The 26,983-nt window shown below is 45.4% G+C and overlaps 2 protein-coding genes across 5 annotated transcripts in view; one reads left to right on the top strand and one right to left on the bottom strand.

Moving 5' to 3' along the window:
* COL4A6 (collagen type IV alpha 6 chain) overlaps window positions 1-11,730 on the top strand; it is a 283,132-nt gene extending 271,402 nt beyond the window's left edge. For both annotated transcript variants that reach the window (XM_029241453.1, XM_029241452.1), the window contains 8 exons: window positions 4,464-4,580; window positions 4,911-5,072; window positions 5,261-5,359; window positions 6,620-6,766; window positions 7,510-7,626; window positions 8,215-8,406; window positions 9,122-9,408; window positions 10,129-11,730. In XM_029241453.1, coding sequence (XP_029097286.1) covers window positions 4,464-4,580; window positions 4,911-5,072; window positions 5,261-5,359; window positions 6,620-6,766; window positions 7,510-7,626; window positions 8,215-8,406; window positions 9,122-9,408; window positions 10,129-10,389 — 1,382 coding nt within the window. In that variant the 3' untranslated portion in view covers window positions 10,390-11,730. The remainder of the gene's footprint in view (window positions 1-4,463; window positions 4,581-4,910; window positions 5,073-5,260; window positions 5,360-6,619; window positions 6,767-7,509; window positions 7,627-8,214; window positions 8,407-9,121; window positions 9,409-10,128) is intronic.
* A 1,596-nt stretch (window positions 11,731-13,326) lies between these two features.
* Window positions 13,327-26,983, bottom strand: part of ATG4A (autophagy related 4A cysteine peptidase) — a 63,400-nt gene continuing 49,743 nt past the window's right edge. The window contains exons 10-13 of one of the 3 annotated variants that reach the window (XM_029241238.1): window positions 24,959-25,104; window positions 23,485-23,541; window positions 21,952-22,060; window positions 13,327-13,869 (exon numbers count right to left, since the gene is read on the bottom strand). In XM_029241238.1, the coding sequence (XP_029097071.1) occupies window positions 13,799-13,869; window positions 21,952-22,060; window positions 23,485-23,541; window positions 24,959-25,104 (383 nt within the window). In that variant the 3' untranslated portion in view covers window positions 13,327-13,798. The remainder of the gene's footprint in view (window positions 13,870-21,951; window positions 22,061-23,484; window positions 23,542-24,958; window positions 25,105-26,983) is intronic. The other 2 variants (XM_029241240.1, XM_029241239.1) reach the window with 2 other exon arrangements.

Raw genomic sequence — 26,983 nt, 5'->3', positions numbered from 1 at the left:
CAAAAAATTGCAGAGGAAGGAACACTCCCAAACTCATTCTATGAGGCTACCATCACCCTGATACCAAAATCAGACAAAGATACTACACAAAAAGAAAATTACAGACCAATATCATTGATGAATAGAAATGCAAAAATCCTCAATAAAATACAAGCAAACAGAATCCAACAACACATTAAAAGGATCATACACCATGATCAAGTGGGATTTATCCCAGGGATGCAAGGATACTTCAATATATGCAAATCAATCCATGTGATACACCATATTAACAAATTGAAGAATAAAAACCGTATGATCATCTCAATAGATGCAGAAAAAGCTTTTGACAAAATTCAACACCCAGGCTTCCCTGGTGGCGCAGTGGTTGAGAGTCCGCTTGCTGATGCAGGGGACACGGGTTCATGCCCCGGTCCGGGAAGATCCCACATGCCGTGGAGTGGCTAGGCTCGTGAGCCATGGCCACTGAGCCTGCGCATCTGGAGCCTGTGCTCCGCAATGGGAGAGGCCACAACAGTGAGAGGCCCGAGTACAGAAAAAAAAAAAAAATTCAACACCCACTTATGATAAAAACTCTCCAGAAAGTGTGCATAGAGGGAACCTACCTCAGCATAATAAAGGCCGTATATGACAAACCCAGAGCAAACATCATTCTCAATGGTGAAAAACTGAAAGCATTTCCTTTAAGATCAGCAACAAGACAAGGATGTCCACTCTCACCACTATTATTCGACATAGTTTTGGAAGTCCTAGCAACCGCAATCAGAGAAGAAAAAGAAATAAAAGGAATACAAATTGGAATAGAAGAAGTAAAACTGTCACTGTTTGCAGATGACATGATACTATACATAGAGAATCCTAAAGATGCCACCAGAAAACTACTAGAGCTAATCGATGAATTTGGTAAAGTTTCAGGATACAAAATTAATGCACAGAAATCTCTTGCATTCCTATACACTAATGATGAAAAATCTGAAAGAGAAATTGAGGAAACACTCCCATCTACCATTGCAACAAAAAGAATAAAATACCTAGGAATAAACCTACCTAGGGAGACAAAAGACCTGTATTCAGAGAATTATAAGACACTGATGAAAGAAATTAAAGATGATACCAACAGATGGAGAGATATACCATGTTCTTGGATTGGAAGAATCAAGATTGTGAAAATGACTATACTACCCAAAGCAATCTACAGATTCAATGCAATCCCTATCAAATTATCAATGGCATTTTTTACGGAACTAGAACAAAACTTAAAATTTGTATGGAGACACAAAAGACCCCGAATAGCCAAAGCAGTCTTGAGGGAAAAAAACAGAGCTGGAGGAATCAGACTCCCTGACTTCAGTCTATACTACAGAGCTACAGTAATCAAGACAATATGGTACTGGCACAAAAACAGAAACATAGATCAGTGGAACAAGACAGAAAGCCCAGAGATAAACCCACGCACCTATGGTCAGCTAATCTATGATAAAGGAGGCAAGGATATACAATGGAGAAAAGACAGTCTCTTCAATAAGTGGTGCTGGGAAAACTGGACAGCTACATATAAAAGACTGAAATTGGAACACTCCCTAACACCACACACAAAAATAAACTCAAAGTGGATTTGAGACCTAAATTTAAGACCAGACACTATAAAACTCTTAGAGGAAAACATAAGAAGAACACTCTTTGACATAAGTCACAGCAAGATCTTTTTTGATCTAACTCCTAGAGTAATGGAAATAAAAACAAAAATAAACAAATGGGACCTAATGAAACTTCAAAGCTTTTGCACTGCGAAGGAAACCATAAACAAGACGAAAAGACAATCCTCAGAATGGGAGAAAATATTTGCAAACGAATCAATGGACAAAGGATTAATCTCCAAAATTATAACAGCTCATGCAGCAAAATTATAAACAGCTCATGCAGCTCAATATTAAAAAAGCAAGCAACCCAATCCAAAAATGGGCAGATGACCTAAATAGACACTTCTCCAAAGAAGACATACAGATGGCCAACAAACATATGAAAGGATGCTCAACATCACTAATTATTAGAGAAATGCAAATCAAAACTACAATGAGGTATCTCCTCACACCAGTTAGAATGGGCATCATCAGAAAATCTACCATTAACAAATGCTGGAGAGGGTGTGGAGAAAAGGGCATCCTCTTGCACTGTTTGTGGGAATGTAAATTGATACGGCCATTATGGAGAACAGTATGGAGGTTCCTTAAAAAACTAAAAATAAAATTACCATATGATCCAGCAATCCCACTACTGGGCATATACCCAGAGGAAACCATAATTCAGAAAGACACATGCACCCCAATGTTCATTGCAGCACTGTTTGCATTAGCCAGGTGATGGAAGCAACCTAAATGCCCATCGACAGACAAATGGATAAAGAAGATGTGGTACATATATACAATGGAATATTACTCAGCCATAAAAAGAAACGATATTGGGTCATTTGTTGAGACGTGGATGGATCTAGAGACTGTCATACAGAGTGAAGTAAGTCAGAAAGAGAAAAATATCGTATATTAACGCATACATGTGGAATCTAGAAAAATGGTACAGATGAACCGGTTTGCAGGGCAGAAATTGAGACAGAGATGCAGAGAAGAAACGTATGGACACCAAGGGGGGAAAGCGGCAGGGGGGTGGGGGGGTGATGAATTGGGAGGTTGGGATTGACATGTATACACTGATGTGTATAAAATTGATGACTAATAAGAATGTGCTGTATAAAAAAATAAAATAAAATTCCAGAATTTAAAAGAATGTCTCATTCTTGAAGAAATACTTGAGCTTTTTTTTTTTTTTTTTTTTTTTTTTACTACTTGGGGTCGGTAGTACCTTTATTGCAGGTTTAATGATATATTGGTGTAATTATAAAATCAAGAAACAGGTGAAAAGAGAAGGAGGCTCCAAATATTGCCATGGAAACAGACATTTTTACAATCCATGTGCTGTCCACACTTACTCTACTATATTTGGTGTCTTGTTTATTGGTTTTGCATAATTTCAGCACATGTGTATGTATAGATATATGAAGTTATATTTTCAGGACAAAAATACAATGTCTTTCATTTCAGATTTTTACCTTTGTGAAAAAGAAAAATACTTCAACGGTTCATCAAGACCTAACTGACAATGCTAAAAGTAGCACCAAGTGGTTTTGCAACTAGTTTTGCTTTTTGTTTTTCCTTTGTTTCTTTTCCAGACTGCTAATAAGTGGAAACTTTTCTTTAAATTTATTTTTTCCTCCTTTATATTTCCTCAGTATTCAATTAATCAATGAGCTGCTAAAGACACCCAAGTTAACCAATCTGCCATCTTTCTTTACAAATTATCATGGATATACTGTTTCTTAGCGAAATATGAGAAATTCAACATTAATATTTTCAGCTTCTCTTGTCAGAAAAATAAAATTCAACATCATATTTTGGGATTTTCTTGTCACAAACAAGAATCTCAACCACCAAAACAGTTTGTCAACCAAATCTATTCCCCTTCATTTGACTATCTTTTAGAATATACCAAAGTAATAAATACATTTCTTCCATGTTACAAGAATAAAATAGATTTCTACATTTGTATACGTGGCTTTGATGTGTTTTCCCAGCAAGACTACCATCTATGTTTTCAATGTATGCATATTGTATAAATCTACTATAATCGGTTGAAATCTTTGGTTTTGAACATTATAATAGAAATCATTCCACAAACAGAAAACATGTAAAGCAGTATTAAACTTTGAGCAAACGAGTATTATGTATGTACTCCAGTAAATGGCTATTCTCTTTGGCCAAACAGGGAGAAGGGATTCAGGCAATTCAGCAAGCATTCAGCTAATATCATGAATTACCTATAAAACTGTTTTCCAGGTTGCCTGGAAGACCCAGTAGTTAGCTGTAGAAGACACCGGAGGTCATAGCACCCTTGCCACCTCCATTCTGCTCGAGCGGGCGAGTGGGTGTTTGTTCTGACTGGCTGGGGCCTGTGCCCCACCTCGATCTGTGACCTCCTCAGAGTAGCAGCAGACAGGACTGGCTAACCTGATGAAATGTTGTGCAACAGGGACAGTAGGTTTAAAAACACTGTAGGAAACTTCGATTCCAGGTGCTGCAGTCATACTTTCTTTTCTTCCTGATTGAGGGAAAATCTAAAGTATTTCCATTACCAGCGAGGTTGGGGAGCTAGAACTTTCCAAAGCTCTGTCCGTCCCAATTCAATGCAGCGCCTGCTGTGAGCGAGGAGTCTCTGAGCCCCTGCCAGCTGCACTGGGCCGATGGCTGCCAACGGAGGAGAAAGGGAGAAGAGCCCTCTGCTGGCCCCAGCTGGTCTGGCTCCTACCCTAAGGGCTTCCATTTTCTTGTGTGAACTTCCATTTTCTCTGAGAGGGCCTGGCCCTCTCTTAGCCACACAAAGCCCCTGCAGCCCCTTTTATTTATTCTTTGCAGGTTTCCCAGGTCTCCAGGGCCCCGCTGGTCTCCCTGGTGCCCCAGGTCTCTCCTTGCCCTCAGTCATAGCAGGACAACCTGGCGACCCCGGGCGACCAGGCCTAGATGGAGAACAAGGTAAAGTCAGGAAGCCCAAAGAGGGCTGGCCATCACCTTTTGTCTGGAGTTTGGGGAGGGCCTGTCTACAGTCCAGCCCCATCCCCACTGCTGGACGTGCACGGGCCTGTGAGGCCCCACGTCCCTCCTCCCGCAGGGGCACAGGGGGTTGGAATGGGCTGCATTTTGCTAAAAGGGTTTGGGAAGGTCTGGGCACTGGGGCCCCACAGAAGGCAAGGGAACATTATCTGCCCTGGGAATAGCCTTTGGCTTCCTATCAGTCCCAAGGCTTTCAGCAATGGCCGCTTCCTCTTCCCTCTGCCCTCATCCCTTTTCCGATCTTATCCCTAGGCCGCCCAGGCCCCCCGGGGCTCCCAGGACCCCCTGGGCCATCCTCGGATCAAGGCGACCCGGGAGACCCTGGCTTCCCTGGAATTCCTGGCCCTCAAGGGCCCAAGGGAGACCAAGGAATTCCAGGTTTCTCTGGCCTCCCTGGAGAGCTAGGACTGAAAGGTATGACTGCGTGGCTGCCTACTGGGTCCTTTCCCACTCCGCTGTCGGATACGGCCCCTTCCTGCAGCCCTGTGAAGACAGACCAGCTGATGATGCTTTTCCTGCCCTCGCCTCTGCTTAGTCTCAGCCCCACCACCACCAGCACCACCGTGCCAGGCCCTGACTTGCTTTCCTTTGGACTTTGCCAGGCATGAGAGGTGAGCCTGGCTTCATGGGGACTCCAGGCAAAGTCGGGCCACCTGGAGACCCAGGACTTCCGGGGATGAAGGGGAAGGCAGGGCCAAGAGGTGAGTTGAGAGCATGTGCCAGGCTGATCCTGAGCTCAGGGGAGGGGTTGGGGCGTATCATTCCTTCAGGAGTCACTGCTAAGCACGCCAAGAAAGCCTGAATGGCTGAAGCAGCTGGATCAAGCTCCTCCAGGGAGGGAGTTTCTCCACCTTGGAGATACCTCTGCCTCCATCAGCTCCCAGGACTGAAGGCCATTGCCGCTTTGCCACCACGGATCTTGCCACTGACCTCCCCTCTCTGCATTGTTTCTGCATTTGCGGTCACTGCGTTTGCACTCAGATCACCACTCACCCATTTGCTGAATCTAGAAATGGAGAACCATCCTTTCTGTCCTTTATCACCACTCCCCTCACACACACATCCAATCCATTAGCAAGCCCTGAGGGCTGTGTCTCCTATACACGTGCCTTGCATCTGCCCCCCTCTCATCACCTCCATCTCTACCACTGAGGTCCAAGGCACCAACATTTCTCACGTGGATCACTGCGGTGATTGCTAACTGGTCTCCCTGCTTCCATCATTCACCTCCCCCAACAATCATTTCTCTATACAGTGGTCAGAGAGGTCTTGTAAAAACAGAAATCATTCATGGGCGTCTCATGGCATAAGAATTAACTATGGCCATGAAGCCCTCTGTGATGCCTCCCTCTCCATCCTCATTACCAGCCCTTCCCCTTTGCTGTTCACTGTGCTTTTGTCACACTAGCCTCTTTCAGTTATCCAAAAAACACCACACCTTGGCTGGCCACAGGGCCTTTGCACATGCTAGTTCTACTTCTGGAACACTCTCCCCCACCCCCCAGCTTGTTCTAATGCTTTAATGGTCTCAGCTTAAGTGTCACTGCTTGTAAGAGGCCACTTATAACTCTCTCTAAAGGAGGTTCTCCACCCCATAGCCCTCTCCGCTCCCTCCCACTGTCCGTGCACTGTCCATTTCCTTTATGGCACTTCTTACAATTTGCAGTAAGATTAATGGTTTGTGTCAGGTTATGCATTTTTCATCTTTATCACCAGACCATCGTCTCATAAAGGTCTTACTCACTGCTCTATCCCCTGATCTACCAGGCTCTGGCATGTAGTCGGCACTCAAATACTTTTTCAATGAATTCATAAGCAAATTGGCTTGTTTGGCTTCTATTAGTAGGCCAGCTGGCTGGGTTTGGGGTCTCGGCTGTGATGCCAGCTGAACCTCCGGGAGCCCACCCTGGCCACCTCCTCTGCCTCTGCTTGACATTTCCGTTTCTCCCACGTGCCCACAGGCTTATCTGGCCCCCGAGGCGCTCCTGGACAAACACCAATTGCAGAAGCCATCGAGGCTCCTCCTGGACCCATGGGTCTAACAGGCATCGATGGCATCCCTGGCCTCATGGGGGACCCTGGGGCCCAAGGCCCTGGAGGCCTACAAGGTGAGGAGGGCGCCAGAGAAAGGGGACTTCGCGGGGAGCTGAGACGGCTTTGGCTGGGAGGCTGAAGCAACTGGCTGGGAACCCCGGCTCCAAGGGAGCACCTTCATGGAGCGTTTCCTCGGCTCCTTCACAAAGCTTCCAAGCTTCTCACCAGGAAGGAGGGGACCAGCAGGGCCAGCAGTTGTACTTGGCTTCAGAGAATGAAGCACACGGAACGAAGTGCTCTGTGTGGGCAGAGCACAGCAGCTAATCCAGACAGCTCGTCCCTCGCTAATGTGCTGCTGCGGGAAGGAGGGAGCGTGGTGGGGGCACAGAGAGCAACGGAGAAAGCCCAGGGCTGGGGGACGGAAAACCCGGCTTCCAATCCCCGTTTTGCCCCAGCCGGAGTAAGCTAGCAGTCTCTCTGGACCTCGGTGTCCTCATTTCTGACATGGGACCCCAGCAGTTGCCCTGCATCCTCCCTAGCATTGCTGGGAAGATGAGAGGAAGGGACGGGGACATGGGTGTGAAGGAGCTCAGAAGGGCTAAGTTCAGAGTGAGGTCCCAGGGCTGAGCTGCCTGGACGTGAACTAAGGACTAGCCCAGGAGGCTCAGTCCTGAGCTCAGCGTGCACTCCAGGGTGATGGCCAGTTCGCCCTCTCCTGGTGAGTCCTGGGCATGACACACAAGTCCCCTTTCTCCAAGGAAGGCTCCTCCAGACACTGCACATTGAGTACCCCGCTGTGGGCCTTCTCTCCTGGCAGGCTTCAAAGGTTTACCTGGCATCCCCGGCAAAGACGGCCCCAATGGACTCCCTGGCCCACCTGGGGCTCTTGGTGATCCTGGTCTCCCTGGACTGCAAGGCCCTCCAGGATTTGAAGGTCTGGCAATGTCGGCACTAGGGGGCAGAGGGCTTCTGTAAGGGTTTGAGGCCTGAGGGTGAGTCAAAATCTCGAATCGTGGAATTAGGAAACTGGGCAGTAAAGCTTGATACTACTAGCAGGCTGGAAAACTGGGCTCGAATCTGTTCACTCCATTCTGAGCCTGTGAAGGATTAGAGCCCTACATTCCAGAAGGCAAAGGACTGTTCCACATAGTTCTCTGGGTTCTCTTCCAGCTCTTAAGAGCTATAACTCTATACTATAGCGTGGCCCCCTGCCCTGCACACCCCCTCTTCTACCCAGGGATTCTGACGTGGATGGAAGGGGGGTGGTTCAAGGGAGAAGAGAATCTGAGATAAGATATGGCTGCTCTGCTACTTACCTTCCATTTTATTATCAGAGATGGCAAATCAGTTGTCCTGAGTACAGAACAGTCCTGACGCTCGCTGGGAAAGTGCCGCGATTGTTAGCCACGTCTGTCACGGGCAGGAGAGGAGGGTGTGATTTTTGCCTCGCTAACCCCAGCTCTGCTTTTTCACTGCCTCTGATTCAGCGGGTCCTTGGTTATCTCTGCTCTCTCCATCTCAGGAGCTCCAGGGAAGCCGGGGCCCTTCGGGAGGGCTGGAATGCCTGGGCAGAGCGTGAGAGTGGGCTACACCTTGGTGAAGCACAGCCAGTCAGAACAGGTGCCCCTGTGCCCCGTCGGGATGAGCCAGCTGTGGGTCGGTTATAGCCTGCTGTTCGTGGAGGGGCAGGAGAAAGCCCACAACCAGGACCTGGGTAGGTACCGGCTCGCACATCCAGCCCTGGCCCTCTGTCCCCACACGGACCAGGAGCCACACTCCTCGCTCCTCCCAACCCTTGATGGGCACATGTTGGGTAGTGGGTTACAAGCACCAGCTCTGGAGTCAGGCAGATCTGGGTTCAAACCCCAGCTCTGCCGCTCACTCTGGACACGTTATTCAGCCTGTCTAAGCTTCCGCCTCCTTCTCAGTGGAACAAGCCTAATTCTAGTACTTGTCCCATAGGGTAGGCTAAGGATTACAGGAATCACCCATGTAAAATGCTTAGAACAACGTTTGACACGTGCTAAGCATCCATTAAACGTTAGCGATCAGTAGTAGTAATAATAATATGACCTGCCGGCAACAATGATTACCCAAGAATCAATTGAATTGTCTTCAGGTGTGTGTTTCAGAGAACCTCAGGCTCACTCTATTAAATGCTGATTTGACAAAGCAGACTAATTAGGGAGTCATCATTCAGTCTCTAAAACGATTCTTTTCATTATCAAACTTCCCTGGTGCATAGAAAATAGACTTCAGTGTGTGTACAGTGGTCCGGGATAGGAAGGAAAGGCGTCCCTGCTCTGCTACAAGCAGTTGGATGTGAACCCAAACCACCATCTAGTCCAGCTGTAGTGGCTCCAGGGACAATCGCAGCCCTGCCCCTCAGCCAGAACTTACCTGCCCCTGCCCACCTTCTCTCCTTGCAGGGTTTGCTGGCTCCTGCCTGCCCCGCTTCAGCACCATGCCCTTCATCTACTGCAACATCAACGAAGTGTGCCACTATGCCCGGCGCAACGATAAATCCTACTGGCTCTCCACCACCGCGCCCATCCCCATGATGCCCGTCGGCCAGACGCAGATTCCCCCGTACATCGGCCGCTGCTCTGTGTGTGAGGCGCCCTCACAAGCCATTGCTGTGCACAGCCAGGACATCACCATCCCGCAGTGCCCCACGGGCTGGCGCAGCCTCTGGATTGGGTACTCCTTCCTCATGGTAAGGTCCCGCACCGCCCTCTCCACCAGGATGAAGGCCGAGGGCAGGGAGCGCTGGGAGGGAAATTCTGAAATCGAGTGCTGAGGGAGCCCTGTGGCTCGAGGGCCGGGACGTTAGGCCAAATACGAGGCGTGCTTGTTCTCGGCAGGTAACAAACACTAAATGGCACCCTAAAGGGTATGGTACAGGTTGCAGTAAAAGTTCCAATGAAGGTGACTTCAGAGCCAGAGCTATTCATAGGTCCGCTGGGGGGAAGGGCCCGTGGTCTAACGACCTGTGGACTATTCCGTGCTCTCTCCCTTCTCTGGAGCCCACCGCCAAGGGCTTGGGGCAGACGGGCGGCTGTGAGAAGAACTGCATCCTGAGCCCTGTTGGCGGTTTCCTTAATTCAGCCTTTCTCAGATTTGTCAGTAGAAATGTTCGGGGGGCACCTAACACACCTTGGACTCGGCGGGACGGCAGCAGCTTGGGAAATACTGGCTGGGATGCAGCCGCAGCCCAGGAGCCATGAGTTAGGAGGGCCCTAGAGAGCTTGGAGGGGGCGCTCCTGGCTCTGAGGCTGAGACAAGGGAGGATGAGCGCCCCCGGTCCTAAAACATAGCTATTGGTCCGCTGGCCAGACAGGGGGGCTGAGCCAAGAGACCAGAGCTGAGAGACGGAGCGGCGGAGTCCATCACCTCCCAAGGTGACCAGTTCACAGCCACCGCCCATCTGTTTCAGCACACGGCCGCCGGCGCTGAGGGCGGGGGCCAGTCCCTGGTCTCCCCTGGCTCCTGCCTAGAGGATTTCCGAGCCACTCCTTTCATCGAGTGCAGTGGTGCCCGGGGCACCTGCCACTACTTTGCCAACAAGTACAGTTTCTGGCTGACGACGGTGGAAGAGAGGGAGCAGTTTGGGGAGGAGCCTGTATCTGAGACGCTGAAAGCCGGGCAGCTCCACACCCGGGTCAGCCGCTGCCAGGTGTGTATGAAAAGCGTGTAGGGTGGCACCTGCCACTCTGCCCCTTGCCCTCCCCTGCCCCGCACAACGGTCACCTCACAAACCCGAACGGTCTGAAGAAGGAAGGCCAAGCCCTTTTGCCCATCTGTCAAGTTGTACATTGGAGTCTCGTTTGGGCTGGACTACTGGACACTGGTCACCTCCACCCTCAGGCCCCATGGGTGAGCCCACCCTGCTGAGATCTGCTGTCCCATTTCGGTGCTACAGTTTGTGTGACTCTTCATGGCTACCTCAGAAAGACCTGCTGGGCCACCGCTTTCTTAGAATGCTAGCTTTCCTCACTCTCTTGATCAGAAAGCTCTTCGTGATAGCGAGAGGAGTCATTTCATTATGTCCAGAGGTCACCGCACATCATTTGGCTTAAACTAGAACCCAGTGTTTTCACATGAAAAAATTTCTCTGGCTCAACACTGGATGGCTCAAGCCTGCACAGGGCAAGCTCTCACCTCTTCCCAGAGACCCACTGTGTCTAGGCAGGCAGCAGAGCTGGAATGAGGGGCCAGCCAGTGTCCCGGGGTGAGCTCTGACCCCTTCGAGAGTGAGCACGACTGGGCCCCAGACTACTTAGGGACGCTGGAAGACCAGCAGCCGAGAGGTGCTCAGGAACTTCACATGGTCGTAGACAAATCACTTCCTCCTTGCCGACTCCCTCCCCAGCCACAGGCAGCAGACGCGGCCTGGTTCAGAGTAGAGCAGAGGATGCACCAAATGTGGTCAGACCCATAAAGGGAAATGAGAACCGCAGCCCTTTCTCCCGGGCCGGGGGGAGAGGGGAGGATGGGTAAGGAGGTGTGAATTTTGCCTTTGACTCCAGGAACAAAAAGGAAAATCCCTTGTCCCAATTTCTCAGAAGCCCCTGTTTATTCCAAATGCCATTCAGATGTGTGCAGTGTGGCAACTCGACACTGCAGTGTTGGTTCCTTTGCATTTTGAGGCTGTGAGAGACTTTCCATGAAAAAGTCCATCCAATTGTTCTTTCGCAGGTAGCCTGTTAAACCATTTTGATATGTTTTTAAAGCCTCATAAAAATCTAGCACAGTCCTCTCTTTAGCAGTTAGCAGACCCAAAGCAAGCCTGAGTAGACTGTAAAGTATATTCTGTTTAGGGGGATTTGTTTTAACCATTTCCTTTAATTATCAGTTTCCCAGAACACTTAGCTATGTTGACATGAGGCAATTCCTTCCAGGTGATTCTGTTTCCTTAAATATTATGTAAACTGTGCCAACACAGACAAAGCATAATCAGTATAATCTGAACTATTGTTAACTTCACCTCCTCAGTAATAAGCATGATGTCAGCTTTGTACATTGCAAATAAAAGGAATCCAATATGAACATTTGACTCCTTTGACATTCTTTCTTTGATGAAAACTTTTCTAAAGTCCATCTCACTGAAATTCATAAGCCCCCCTCAGAGCCAAGGGGGTTCCTGTCACTGCAAGTCGAGCTTTATAACAAAACACTGAGACACGGAAAAATACAATTAAAGTCAAGGGTCGATAATGTCTTCCAACAGGCAACAAATCCACAACATGCTTCAAGATAAGCCTACAACTGTTTTTAGCCCCATCACATGCTAGAGTTCAAGAAAGGAATTTCCATATTTCTGGGGCCTCAGGATCATTTACAGATAAATCAAAAGTAGAGAACTTTTAGGGCCTCCCTGGTGGCGCAGTGGTTGAGAGTCCGCCTGCCGATGCAGGGGACACGGGTTTGTGCCCCGGTCCGGGAAGATCCCACGTGCCGCGGAGCGGCTGGGCCTGTGAGCCATGGCCGCTGAGCCTGCGCGTCCGGAGCCTGTGCTCCGCAACGGGAGAGGCCACAACAGTGAGAGGTCCGCGTACCGCCAAAAAAAAAAAGGTAGAGAAATTTTAGTCATTAAAATCAAATCTAAGATATATGTGCATATATTTGTATATGCATAAAATATATCCTCTGGAAGGATAAAGAAGAAATTAATAACATTGGGAGTGTTCAGGAAAGAGAACTGACCTGTGGGAGGGAGAGACATTTCACTGAATACCATTTTGCACCTTTCGAATTCTGAACCGCTGGAATATATTATCTACTGGAAAAGAAAAAAATGGAATCTAAGGAAACAAGTGTTCAAATATTCCTAAATATACCACACAAAAAAACCCACCTTGGTTTAGTGCTAGCTTTCAAACCGCAGTTGCTGGCCTACCTGGGGGCTTGGTTGAGCATGGAGGTGAAATGCATAGGTTAAGAAGACAAGGAGAGGAAAAGGGGAAGATAGCACTGGGACATGAGGTGCATCCACACAAGAGAGTGGTTAGCAAAGCCAATTTGACGAATATGTGCTTTCAAATTTAGTATGTTGCTTGCTAGTCCTGAAATGGTTTGGAATTGTATTTGATGCACAGATTAATGTCACCACATGAATAATTCTTTCCAGTTATGACTGTCAAGCAAAATGGAGTCAAATTCAAACACAATTTTTAATTTCCCAAACAAAAATCAACAATTTAAGTCAGTGATTAGCAAACTACAGCCTGTGGGCTAAATCCAGCCCTCTGCCTGTTTTTGTAAATAAAGTTTTATTGGATTACGGCCAGGCTCATGTGCATGCACATTGTCTATGGCTGTCTTGGGGTTTCACCAGCAGATATGAGTAGCTGTGACAGACACTATGTGGTCTTCAGAGCCTAAGACATTTCCTATCTGACCCTTGACAGAAAAAGTTTGCAGACCCCTGATTTAAATGATAATGATTTAAGGACAGGGTGACCATCTGACAAAAGTATCAGTAAAGATGGGGACAGTGACCCATCAAATAGTTAAGGTTCTCTCAAATAGGAAGGAGATCAATAAGTATACATTTGATGTAATGTCTTTGACACACTTTTTGAGATCAATTATTTAAACACATGTTCAAATAATTTAACAAGAACTTTTTTTCCCTGATACGAGATTAACACTTTATTATTAGAGCAAGAGAACAGATTGCTTCTTAGTATTTAGCCCAGAGAGGTCAAACCTGAAAGGGTGAAGAAGCACTGGGTAACCATCTCTCATCTGCTGGTGCTGGAAGCAAGGTGGGAGTTGCTGTCTATCTTCCAGACATCCACCTCCTCATTTCAGTAGCTGAAGATTCGCTGTGGCCATGTAAGAAGCTGGGAAGTGCAAGAGACGACTCCTAATCTTTCTGCTCCTAGATTCCATGATTGTTTTAGTTCTTTCTGGGGAAGGGGTATATTGTTCACTTGTTTGTTTTTTTCTGAGAAAAGGTGATTGGCTCAGTCATGATTGCTATCAAGTTTGTATGCTGTTGGCATATCAGGCACTTGCTGACTAGAAAAGTTTTATGTGATGAATTCATGTTCTTCTGGTGCCAGATGGAAGACAGATCTCCAAGGTGAGTCCCCACTATTCTATATGCTCAGAATCTCAAAATCTTCCTCCAGGTCAAACTCCTCTAGTTGTTCAGTAGAGTCGATGAATTCTATCACAATACAGAAAAGAGGAAGAAAAAAGCTTGACACTTTGTCTCAAGCAGTCAATAAGTTACTCAGTAGTTAAGACCGTGCATTTTTTTTTCTTTTGCGTTATACGGGCCTCTCACTGTTGTGGCCTCTCTTGTTGCGGAGCACAGGCTCCGGACGCGCAGGCTCAGCGGCCATGGCTCACGGGCCCAGCCGCTCCGCGGCATGTGGGATCTTCGCGGACCGGGGCACGGACCCGCGTCCCCTGCGTCGGCAGGCGGACTCTCAACCACTGCGCCACCAGGGAAGCCCCAAGACCATGCATTTTTAATTGCTTTGCTACAGAAAAGTTTGTGTAGAGGAGACTTATAGGTGGGACCACTGCTGAGTATTAGCAATTCTCTATAAAGAATCAAAATAGGTTTAAGGGCCAAGGTGGTGGAGTGGAAAGACCCCGAGCTCGCCTGCTCTCACGGGCACAGCAAAATCACAACTATCTGCAGAACAACCACTGATGAGAAGGACTGGAGCCGACCAGAAATGATCTCCTACAGCTAACGCCACAAAGGATCCACAACATGACGGCTAGGAGGGGCAGGCTCGCGATGTAATCAAATCCCACACCCCCAGGGTGGGCGACCCACAAATTGGAGAATGATTATATCACAGAAGTTCTCCCACAGGAGAGTTCTGAGCCCCACATCAGGCTCCCCAGCCTGGGGGTCTGGCACTGGGGGGAGGAGCCCCCAGAGCATTTGGCTTTGAAGGCCAGTGGGGCTTTACTGCAGGAACCCCACAGGACTGGGGGAAATACAGACTACACCCTTAAAGGGCGCACACAAAAATCTCATGTGCACTGGGACCCAGGACAAAAGCAGTGATTTGATAGGAGCCTAGGCCAGACCTATCTGCTGGGCCTGGAGACTCTCCTGGAGAGGCTGGCGGTGGGGGAGGGTGGCTGAAGCTCACCTGGGGGACATACACCCTGGTGGCAGACATACTGGGGAACATTCAACTACATGAACACTCCTGGTGGCTGACATGTTGGATCATTAGTGCCAAGACCTGGCCCCACCCGACAGCCTATAGGCTCCAGTGCTCGGACACCTCAGGCCAAACAACCAATTGGGCAGAGACACAGCCCCACCCATCAGCAGACAGGCTGCCTAAAGAAGTCCTGACCCACGGCCTCCAGACAAGCCCCTAGACATGGCCCTGCCCATCTGAGGGCCAAGACCCAGCTCCACGCACCAGTGGGCAGGCCCTGGCCCCTCCCACAAGGAAGCCTGAACAAGACTCTAAAGCAGGCTCACCCACCAGGGGGCAGACACCAGAAGCAAGAAAACTACAATCCCACAACACAGGCCAGAGACCCTATCCTGGGACCAGCTGGCCCCTGACCCTGCCAACTAGCAGGCCACTGCAACCTCAGGGACACCCCAGACCCCATACCGAACTGTATCAGAAACCAGCCCCCCCTTACCAGTGATCTGAAATGAGCTCTGGGATCCCTGGGCCCAGGAGCCACACTCCAGGAAACAGCTCTGCCTGCCAGTAATCCAGCACTAACCCCTGCCAGTAGTTGGGCAACAGCCCCCGAGGCTTCGGGACCCTGACTCCGGCCACCAGTGAGCCAGCACTAGCTCCAGGGCCCCCTTGGATTCCACAACCAGCCACCTCGTGACCAGGCCCCACTAAACAGCAACCAGCAGCATCTGCACAAGGCAGGGCCTGGCAACCAACCAGACTAGAAGCCAACTAAGCCTAGCAGACCACCCACATAGTCAGCCCGCCACAACAGAAGGAACCAAACAGCCCTCTTAGGGGGAACACCTAGAGCATATAGCTTGGGTGACAAGAGAGGAGTGCACTGCTGGAACACATAGGATGCCTCCTACAGAGGGCCACTTCTCCAAGGTTGAGAAACGTAACTAACCTACCACAGACATAAAAATACAGATAGCAACTTAGACAAAATGAGGTGGCAGAGGAATAGGTTCCAGACAAAGGAACAAGATAAAACCCCAGAAAAAGAACTAAGTGAAGCGGAGATAGATAGGCAATCTACCCAAGAAAGAGTTCAGAGTAATGGTCGTAAAGATGATCAAAGAACTCGGGAGGAGAATGGATGCACAGAATGAGAAGCTAGTTTTTAACAAAGAGAAAATACAAAGAACAACCAAACAGAGATGGAGAGTACAATAACCGAAATGAAAAATACACTAGAAGGAATCAACAGTAGACCAAATGATACAGAAGAATGCACCAGTGTGCAGGAAGACAGAGTAATGGAAACCACTGCAGCTGAACAGAAAAAAGAGAAAAAGAATGAAAAGAAATGAGGACAGTTTAAGAGATCTCTGGGACAACACCAAGTGCACTAATATTTGCATTATAGGGGTCCCAGAAGGAAAAGAGAGAGACAAAGGGCCTGAGAAAATATTTGAAGAGATAATAGCTAAAAACTTCCCTAACCTGGGAAAGGAAACAGGCACCCAAGTCCAAGAAGCACAGAGAGTCCCATATAGGATGAACGCAAAGAGAAACACACCAAGACACACTGTAATCAAACTTACAAAAATTAAAGATAAAGAGAGAATACTAAAAGCAGCAAGAGAAAAGCAACAAATAATATACAAGGGAACTCCCATAAGGCTATCAGCTGATTTTTCAGCAGAAACTCTGCAGGCCAGAAGGGAGTGACACAGTATATTTAAAGTGATGAAAAGGAAAAACCTACAACCAAGAATACTCTACCCAGCAAGGCTCTCCTTAAGAGAAATCAAAAGCTTTACAGACAAGCAAAAGCTAAACGAATTCAGCACCACCAAATCAGCTTTACAATAAATATTAAAGGAACTTCTCTGGGTGAAAAAGAAAAGGCCACAACCAGAAACAAGAAAATTATAAAATGAAAAAGCTCACCAGTAAAGACAAATAAAGGTAGTATATAATACACAGACAAAACTAGTAGGGAGGTTAAAAGACAAAACTTGTAAAGTCAGCTGTATCCACAATAAGCAGTTAAAGGATACAGAAAACAATCAGATGTAAAATATGATATCAAAAACTGTAATCATGAGCGGAGGAGAGTACAAATACAGGGTATTTAAAATGCACTTGAAATTAAGAGATCAGCAACTTAAACAATCACATTTATATAGAGACTGTTATACAAAAACCTCATAGTAACTGCAAACCAAAAACCTATAATAGATATACACACAAAAAAGAAAAAGGAATCCAAACATAACACTAAAGGTAGTTATCAAATCACAAGAGAAGAGAACAAAAGAAGAAAAGGGAATAAAAGATCTACAAAAACAAATCCAAAACAATTAACAAAATGGCAATAAGAACATACATATCTATAATTACCTTAAACGTAAATGGATTAAATGCTCCAACCAAAAGACATAGACTGGCTGAATGGATACAAAAACAAGACCTGTATATATGCTGCCTACAAGAGACTCACTTCAGATCTAGAGACACATACAGACTGAAGGTAAGGGGATAGAAAAAGGTATTCCACGCAAATGGAAATCAAAAGAAAGCCAAAGTAGCAATACTCATATCAGACAAAACAGACTTTAAAATAAAGACTGTTACAGGAGACAAAGAAGGACACCACATAATGATCAAGGGATCAATCCAAGAAGAGGATATAACGATTGTAAATATATATGCACCCAACATAGGAGCACCTCAATATACAAGGTAAATATTAACAGACATAAAAGGAGAAATTGACAGTAGCACAATAATAGTAGGGGACTTTAACACCCCACTCACATCAATGGATGGATCATCCAGACAGAATATCAATAAGTAAACACAGGTCTTAAATAACACATTAGACTAAATGAACTTGATACTTGTAGAGCATTCCATCTGAAAGTGGCAGAATACACATTATTTTCAAGTGCACATGGAACATTCTCCAGGATAGATTACATGCCAGGCCATAAAACAAGCCTTGGTAAATTTAAGAAAACTGAAATCATATCAAGCATCTTTTCCAACCACAACACTATGAGATTAGGAATCAACTACAAAAAAAAAAAACTGCAAAAAACACAAACATGTGGAGGCTAAACAATATGCTACTAAACAACCAATGGATCACTGAAGAAATCAAAGATGAAATTAAAATATACCTAGAGACAAATGAAAATGAAAACATGATGATCCAAAACCTATGGGACGCAGCAAAAGCAGTTCTAAGAAGGAAGTTTATAGCGATAGAAGCTTACCTCAGGAAACAAGAAAAATCTCAAACAACCTAACCTGACACCTAAAACAGGTTAGAGAAAGAAGAACAAACAAAACCCCAAGTTAGCAGAAGGAAAGAAATCATTAAGGTCAGAGCAGAAATAAAGTAGAGACTAAAGAAACAATAGAAATAAATGAAACGAAGAGCTGGTTCTTTGAAAAACAAAATTGATAAACCTTTAGCCAAACTCATCAAGAAAAAAAGGGAGAGGGCCCAAATCAATAAAATCAGAAGTGAAAAAAGAGAAGCTAAAACCAACACCACAGAAATACGAAGGATCATAAGAAACTACTATGAGCAACTATACGGCAATAAAATGAACAGCCTAGAAGAAATGGAAAAATTCTTAGAAAGGTACTATCTCCCAGGACTGAACCAGGAAGAAAAGAAACTATGAACAGACCAATTACCAGTAGTGAAATTGAATCAGTAATTTAAAAACTCCCCACAAACAAAAGACCAGGACCAGATGGCATCACAGATGAATTCTACCAAAACATTTAGACAAGAGTTAACAGCTATCCTTCTCAAACTATTCCAAAAAAGTGCAGAGGAAGGAACACTTCCAAACTCATTCCATGAGGCCACTATCACCCAGATACCAAAACAGAACAAAGATATCTCAAAAAATAAGAAAATTACAGGCCAATATCGCTGATGAACATAGATGGAAAAATCCTCAACAAAATACTAAAAACTGACTCCAACAAAAAACTGACTCCAACAATATATTATAAGGATCACACACCATGATCAAGTGGGATTTATCCCAGGGATGCAAGGACTCTTCAATATCTGCAAATCAATGTGATACACCACATTAACAAATTGAAGAATAAAAACCATACGATCATCTCAATAGATGCAGAAAAAGCTTTTGATTAAAGTCAACATCAATTTATGATAAAAACTCTCCAGAAAGTGGGCATAGAAGAAACATACCTTAACATAATAAAGCCCATATACGACAAACTCACAGCTAAACATCTTACTCAACAGTAAGAAGCTGAAAGCATTCCCTCTAATATCAGGAACAAGACAAGGATGTCCACTCTCACCACTTTTACTCAACATAGTTTTGGCAATCCAAGCCACAGCTATCAGAGAAGAAAAAGAAATAAAAGGAATCCAAATAGGAAAGAAAGAAGTAAAACGGTCACTGCTTGCAGATGACATGATACTATACATAGAAAATCCTAAAGATGCCACCAGAAAACTACTAAAGCTCATCAATGAATATGGTAAAGTTGCAGGGTACAAGATTAATATACAGAAATCTGTTGGATTTCTATTCACTAACAATGAACTATCAGAAAGAGAAATTAAGGAAACAATCCCACGTACTATCACATCAAAAAGAATAAAATACCTAGGAATCAACCTACCTAAGGAGGCAAAAGACCTGTACTCCAAAAACTATAAGACACTGATGAAAGAAACTGAAGACGACACAAACAGATGGAAAGATATGCCATGTTCTTGGATTGGAAGAATTAATATTGCTAAAGAGACCATACTACCCAAGGCAATCTACAGATTCAGTGCAATCCCTATCAAATTACCAATGGCATTTTTCACAAAACTAGAACAAACATTTTTACAATTTGTATGGAAACACAAAAGACTACAAATAGCCAAAGCAATCTTGAGAAAGAAAAACAAATCTGGAGGAATCAGGCTCCCTGACTTCAGACTACACTACAAAGCTACAGTCATCAAAACAGCATGGTACTGGCACAAAAACAGATGCATAGATCAATGGAACAGGATAGAAAGCCCAGAAATAAACCCATGCACTTATCATCAATTAATCTACGACAAAGCAGGCAAGAATATACAGTGGAGAAAAGACAGTCTCTTCAATAAATGGTGTTGGGAAAATTGGACAGCTACATGTAAAAGAATGAAATCAGAATATTCTCTAACACCATATCCAAAAATAAACTCAAAATGGATTAAAGACCTAAATGTAAGACCAGATACTATAAAACTCCCAGCAGAAAACATTGGCAGAACACTCCTTGACATAAATTGCAGCAATATTTTTTTGGATCCGTCTCCTAGAGTAATGGAAACAAAAGCAAAAATAAACAAATGGGCCCTAATTAAACTTGAAAACATTTGCACAGCAAAGGAAATCATTAAAAAAAAATGAAAAGACAGCCTACGGACTAAGAGAAAATATTTGCAAATGATGTGACTGACAAGGGATTAATTTTCAAATACACAAACAGCTCATACAGCTCAATAGCAAAAAAACAAACAACCCAATCAAAAAATAGACAGAAGACCTATATAGACATTTCTCCAAAGAAGACATACAAATGGCCAACAGGCCCATGAAAAGATGCTCAACATCACTAATTATTAGAGAAATGCAAATCAAAACTACAATGATGTATCACCTCACACCAGTTAGAATGGGCATCATCAAAAAGTCTACGAATAATAAATGCTGGAGAGGGTGTGGAGAAAAGGGAACCCTCTTACACTGTTGCTGGGAATGTATATTGGTGTGGCCACTATGGAGAACAGTATGGAGGCTCCTTAAAAAACTAAAATAGAGTTACCACATGACCCAGCAATTCCACTCCTGGGCATATATCCCGAAAAGACAAAAACTCTAATTTGAAAAGATACATGTACCCCAATGTTCATGGCAGCACTATTTACAATAGCCAAGACATGGAAGCAACCTAAATGCCCATCTACAGGTGAATGGGTAAAGAAGATGTGAGATACACACACACACACACACACACACACACACACACACACACACACACAATGGAATATTACTCAGCCATAAAAAATAATGAAATAATGCCATTTGCAGCAACATGGATGGACCTAGAGATTATCACACTAAGTGAGGTAAGTCAGAGAAAGGTAAATACCATATGATATCACTTATATGTGGAATCTAAAAAAATTATACAAACGAACTTATTTACAAAACAGAAACAGACTCACAGACATAGAAAACAAATTTATGGCTGCCAAAAGGAAAGGGGCGGGGAGGGATAAATTAGGAGTTTGGGGTTAACAGATACATACTACTATATATAAAATAGATAAACAAGGACCTACTATATAGCACAGGGAACTATATTTAATATCTTATAATAACCTATAATGGAAAAGAAACTGAAAAAGTACATATATAACTGAATCTCTTACTGTACACCTGAAACTAACACAACATTGTAAATCAACTATACTTCAATTTAAAAAGAAGAATCAAACTAACTGGACTTGTTACACAGTCCTATTCAAAGTGATGAAGTTGAGGCTCTGTAAGACCTTCAAGGTACCTTTTGAATTACCCATGGCCTCTGATTTGTCTTCTGAACCAGACCATGAAAAAAAGAAATTCTAGTCATTTTGATTTTGTATGGAACTTTTACACGGAGCTCATTTTTTTTTACTATCATTCTTTGAAATTGGTAAATATTAGTTCATCAGAAGAAGCACCATTCCTTGATCAGTGCAGCTGAGTAGAAATTTTTCATTTCCACGGAAAACATGACGCACAATTGCTTCTGTCTCATAAAACAACTGCTAGGCCTTCCCTGGTGGCACAGTGGTTGAGAGTCTGCCTGCCGATGCAGGGGACACGGGTTCGTGCCCCGGTCCGGGAAGATCCCACATGCCGCGGAGCGGCTGGGCCCGTGAGCCGTGGCCGCTGAGCCTGCGCGTCCGGAGCCTGTGCTCCGCAACCGGAGAGGCCACAACAGTGAGAGGCCCGAGTACAGCAAAACAAAAAACAAAAAGCAACTGCTATCCATGGGTCTGCTGGCCAGAGAGCTTCTGAACAACAGCTTACCTGCCCCCGTGGTTGTCACTTCTGGCTTGGCTGGAGGAACAAAGGGAGGCCAGTGTGATGGATGTTTCTGAACTAATTCAAACATCCTTAAATTTTCCTTTAGAATTTCCTGAGGAGACATAGAAACAGTTGTAAACACTGCAGAGTCACTACATATCTGCCCAGTTGGCAGTATATGACTCCAAACCCTAAGAGAGTGGCCTGGTTGTTGAAAGGTGAAAGCAAAGGCTTAGCAAATACACCCATCCTCTACTTGACCCGTCTGAAGACCCAGCTCTCTTCAATTCTAGATACTGTTGGCCAGGAAGGAAGGACGCTGGAGGGAGGATCTGATGGAAGGCCAGTACTCACTGCCCATGCTCCATCATGAGGTCTTACGCCAGTTGCGTGGGACCAACTCAATTTAGGGGTGAGATGTTCCTGAAGTGTTGGCTCCAAAGAAATGTTGGTTAGTCAAGTTAAATCTGCCCCCAAAGAATATTGGTACATATTGGCATGGTTTCAGTTTCAATCCAAGACGTATGATATATGTCCTAATTTAAATAGCATAGTCTTATCAGAAAATTTTCTTTCTAACGTTAAATGTGATATACAGTTTTGCGGCATTCTGAAATGTAAGTAATGCCTTTAGAAAATAATTCTCCGTTATGTCTCAGCCAATTATTAACTGCGGTTTCAGATTCAGCTGGGGACTTTAGTGTTAATTATTTGTTCACCTGTGAAGAAAAATCTTCCCTCCTTACACTTACAAGAGGCTCTGAGATCCCATCTCTCCAACCCCTCTGTTTTGCAGATAAGAGAACATGATGTCTCCTGCCACCCCATCCAGGGCTCTTTAAACTACTCCCTATGATTTCCCCTCATTCTTTCAATAAGAGTTGATCAATATCTTCCACATAATTGGCATGTGTTAGAAGCAAAGGATGAGGGAGGCAGATACAAAAGTTGTGAGCCAGCAAAATGATAAATACCCTCTGACATAAAATGCCAAAAAAAAAGAATAACTTGCTTTCGTATTTACACAGATTTCTGCAAACTGTGTTTGCTTTAAGTGGCAGTGTGCCTATATTTTATATAAATAAGACAGTTAATAGAAAGGCAAGCCCCTTAAACCATAATGGAACACATTAAACTGTAAATGGACACGAAACAAATAGAAAAGTAGTTTGGCTTCTTCAACCATCTCAGTGTTACAAACAGAGTAAGGAAGAATTTAGGCTGAGCTATATGAAATTGGCATTTTTAAGTTAAAATGGTAGAATATTAGTTGAATATTTCATTGACTCACGGGCTCAATGAGATGGAACATTCAGTAGTTAAAAATATCGCTCACCTGACACACGAAGCATATTGCAAACCAAAGTTTTCCTTTAGTTTCCCCAAAGTTATGTACAATTACCCACATCCTAGTTTCTTTCTTTTGCAATAAAGTCATATCAGGCTGGATTTATGTTACTATGAAAAACCGTCTTGAAAAGGAATTATATTGAATAACACTTGTTTTTTAAGACTAAGAAAAACATACATCTTTACCTTCTGAACAAGGCTACACCAGCTATCAAAGTCTTTTTCTTCTTTGCAGAAAAATCCCTTGGGGGAAAGCAAAAGAAGACAACTTAGAACTGGTCAGGGGCACCCAGGCAGGCCCTTTGTATTGCAAGATGGAGCCGTTGGCCCGGAGTTGTGAAGTAGGATGTGGGCCACTTCCTTTGGATGTGTCCTCCCAGCAACAAGGAGGAAGAGTGTCTGAGCTCATCTCTCTCCTAGATCAGTGCCTCACTTGGACACACACATCTGCTCATTCATCTTCATATTTTCTCTCTCTCTCTGCCTCTTTCTCTTATTCTGTCCCTTTCCCTTTTACCCTGTCCCTTTCCCTCCCTGATCCTCTCCCTTCACACGGTGAGATACAGTAACTTGAAAACCGATCTCCAAAGCACAGGGTTACTTCCATTACATTCAGTGCACAAATATACCTACGTATAAAAAACAATCCATTAAAACCAGCAAACAAAAGCCAAATAGTACTTTTAGCTAGAGGCATTACTTAACAAGGTGGCTTTGACCTTAAGGAAATTATCTTTTAGAATAAAGAGGTGGTGGTGTGATGAATGGGGAGATTGGCATTGATATATATACACTAATGTGTATAAAATGGATAACTAATGAGAACCCGCTGTATAAAAAATCAAATCAAATAAAATTAAAAAAAAAAAAAGTCAGGGACGTCCCTGGTGGTAAAAAAAAAAAAAAGGAAGAAAGAGAACCATCAGCCTCCTTCCCCATCCTCAGAACCATCCTACAGCACTAAAAGAATGGTCCAAAACAAGAGGAGGACTCTGTCAGCTCTCCATCACTGGCCCTCCGACAATCGGGTTAAACTGGTAGAGAGGATGCAGACAGGCCTCAGAACAACTGGCTACACCCCAGGCAGCTGTCCCTTCCATGTGTGGACGGCAGTCATATTTCCAGCGGGGGAAAGCCTGCAGCTTCCTGGATTGTGTGCCCAGAGGAATGGACATTGTCCACCCAGGAGGTCTTGCCTCCTTATCCCTCCTTCCCTATGTCTCACCTTATTCCCGGTGCCCGGATAGCAATATTTAGAGGGCAAGAAGGAAAAGGGGGAAAGATGGTAACACTGGTCGTGACTAACATTTCTAGAATGCCTACAACACGCCAGGCGCTGTGCTATGTGCCTTACACATAGTGTACTCATACAGCCATGCAAGGAAGGAACTACCGTTTTGCCCACTGGAGAGATGAGAAGGCCGAAGCTCAGAAAAGTTAAGGGACTCCCCATAAGTCCATGGCTGGTAAGCGGCTTCGATCCTAACTCGGCTTCAGGGCCCATTCCTTCCCCACTACACCACACGACACTACCTCTCGTGGGGGTGGGGAGCGAACATTCTTTTGCCGCCCTACCTAACAACCCGGATAGCTTCCAGGGAGCCAAACTGTGATAGGGCAGCGCTGTGTCTCTTGGGCCACCCAACCTTCAGATACCCACCAATGCTACGGAAGGATCCAAGTTCAGGATGTTCATTCGCTGTGGAGGTTGCAGACAATGGAAAGTCTGGTCGTCAACCGTTCCGTTCTCCTCAGTGTCAACAAAGGTCTGGGTTGTGTGAGGGTCCAGGAAAATGAGCTCATCACCTGTTTTGAATGAGACATGCTTAACCTTCGAAGAACCACTGGCCCTGGCCACACTGCTGTCCTTGGGATGTGGCGCTCTGGTTGTCCTAACCCCTCCCTTGGTGACAATGAGAATGAGATGACAGAAAGCCTGAAGGAGGGTGACCATGCTTGAAGGAAGCCACCCACGCCCAAAGCCAATCATTCAATGCGAAGACTTGCCCTAGCATTTATATCTCCTCAAAGCCCAAGTCCAAAAGTGGAAAGGCACAGGTTTGGGGAAAGGGGGGAATGAGCGACCACAGATGACATAGCGGGCTCGGTGAGCAGCAGTAGCCATGAGTCCAGGTGCCATCAGGGAGCTTCCTGACCCTTTCAACACTGGAAAGCCTCTTGCTCTAGACCACTGGTTCTTAGACCTATGGTCAAAGAGCACATCTGGGAAGGAAAAAGGCCTTGGCCTCCAAAAGAAATGGGAATGCTGACTCTGCCATGGGTGAGATACCAGGGAGCTGACTTCTGGTCTTGATTCGCTAGCAAGTTAGTCATTGTTAGCAAGTCAGTAATTCCTGTCAGAAAGCACTGCCTTGGTCACAGTAATATCAGTACACATACGCCTTGCGGGGAAAACTCACTTTGAGATTGGTCGACCGTTACAAATTGGAGAAAAATGCTGCTTCATTAAATTGAAAAAGTCTAGCCCAATAATGATCTGGGGGGGAGTATGGGATAATAAAATCTCTACTTTTATCTGATGTTCAAAAGGTTGAGAGTCCCTCTACTGCTCATCAGCAGCATACCGAGTAGCCTGACGCGCCTAAGGGGTCGCCCCAGCCTCGCTGCCCAGGCCTGAGAACCATCTGGGCCTCTGTGTTCCAGACGGGGCTGAGCAAGCAAAGAGAGAGATCTGCCTGAGGCAGGAGGATGCGGGGGGAAGGGACACCCCGAAGACACTCTCTGGAACGGCACCCAGGATTCTTCTGGGTACATCTAAGTGCTTCCGTTGGCAAAGAGTGTTTCTGATGTCTGATGCCAAGTTTAACTCATCTCTGTCGCAGACCTAGGACAAACCACTTCACTCTGTCTTAACTTTCTTGCTTTTAAACTGGGGTCACTGGGTCTGTTCCACTTACCTCACAGGGTATTATCAGAATGAGAAGATCTCACCTCTGTGAACTGCTTAAAACAATACAAACGCAAGGTAGTCATAGATGTACCTTGCTGAGACTCAAAAGGATTTTCCTACAAATATATGTTTAAGAGCGTATGGAAATCAATGCCCCCATATGGCTTGCTTTAGGAAAGTCAAGGTACATATTCCCCCAGACCACAGGCGGGTGAGACCAGTTATAGCAAAAAAGCCTCAAGGCTCAATGAAGAGCAACAACCAGGATGTTTAGAGGAAAGCCTACCTAAGACCATAGAAAGGGAAGGGGAGAAGGAAGCTGTGCACGAGAAAATGCGACTCCAAAGCAGGATTAGGACCGAGCGTTCTGCCAGTTTTGAGTTAAGGTACTGGAAATAATAGCAGTATCCTCTCTGACTCTGGCCCTTTCCCGTGTGTGTGTGTGTGTGTGTGTGTGTGTGTGTGTGTGTGTGTGTCTGTGTGTGTGTGTGTGTCTGTGTGTGTGTGTAGTGGAGCTTTGTGGGCTGCCCTATTTCTGAGAGTGCTTAAAAGAGATACAGTAGATCAAAAAGTCCTAGAGAGGGCTTGCCTGGTGGTGCAGTGGTTGAGAGTCCGCCTGCCGATGCAGGGGACACGGGTTCGTGCCCCGGTCCGGGAGGATCCCACGTGCCGCGGAGCAGCTGGGCCCATGAGCCATGGCCGCTGAGCCTGCGCGTCCGGAGCCTGTGCTCCGCAACAGGAGAGGCCACAGCAGTGAGAGGCCTGCGTACCACA

This window comes from Monodon monoceros, unplaced genomic scaffold (assembly GCF_005190385.1).
Source record: "Monodon monoceros isolate NGI ecotype Baffin Bay Population unplaced genomic scaffold, NGI_Narwhal_1 Super_Scaffold_22, whole genome shotgun sequence".
Classification (NCBI taxonomy): Eukaryota; Metazoa; Chordata; class Mammalia; order Artiodactyla; family Monodontidae; genus Monodon; species Monodon monoceros.
The sequence above is the reverse complement of the archived record's forward strand: the minus strand, read 5'-3'. Positions and strand labels throughout refer to the sequence as shown.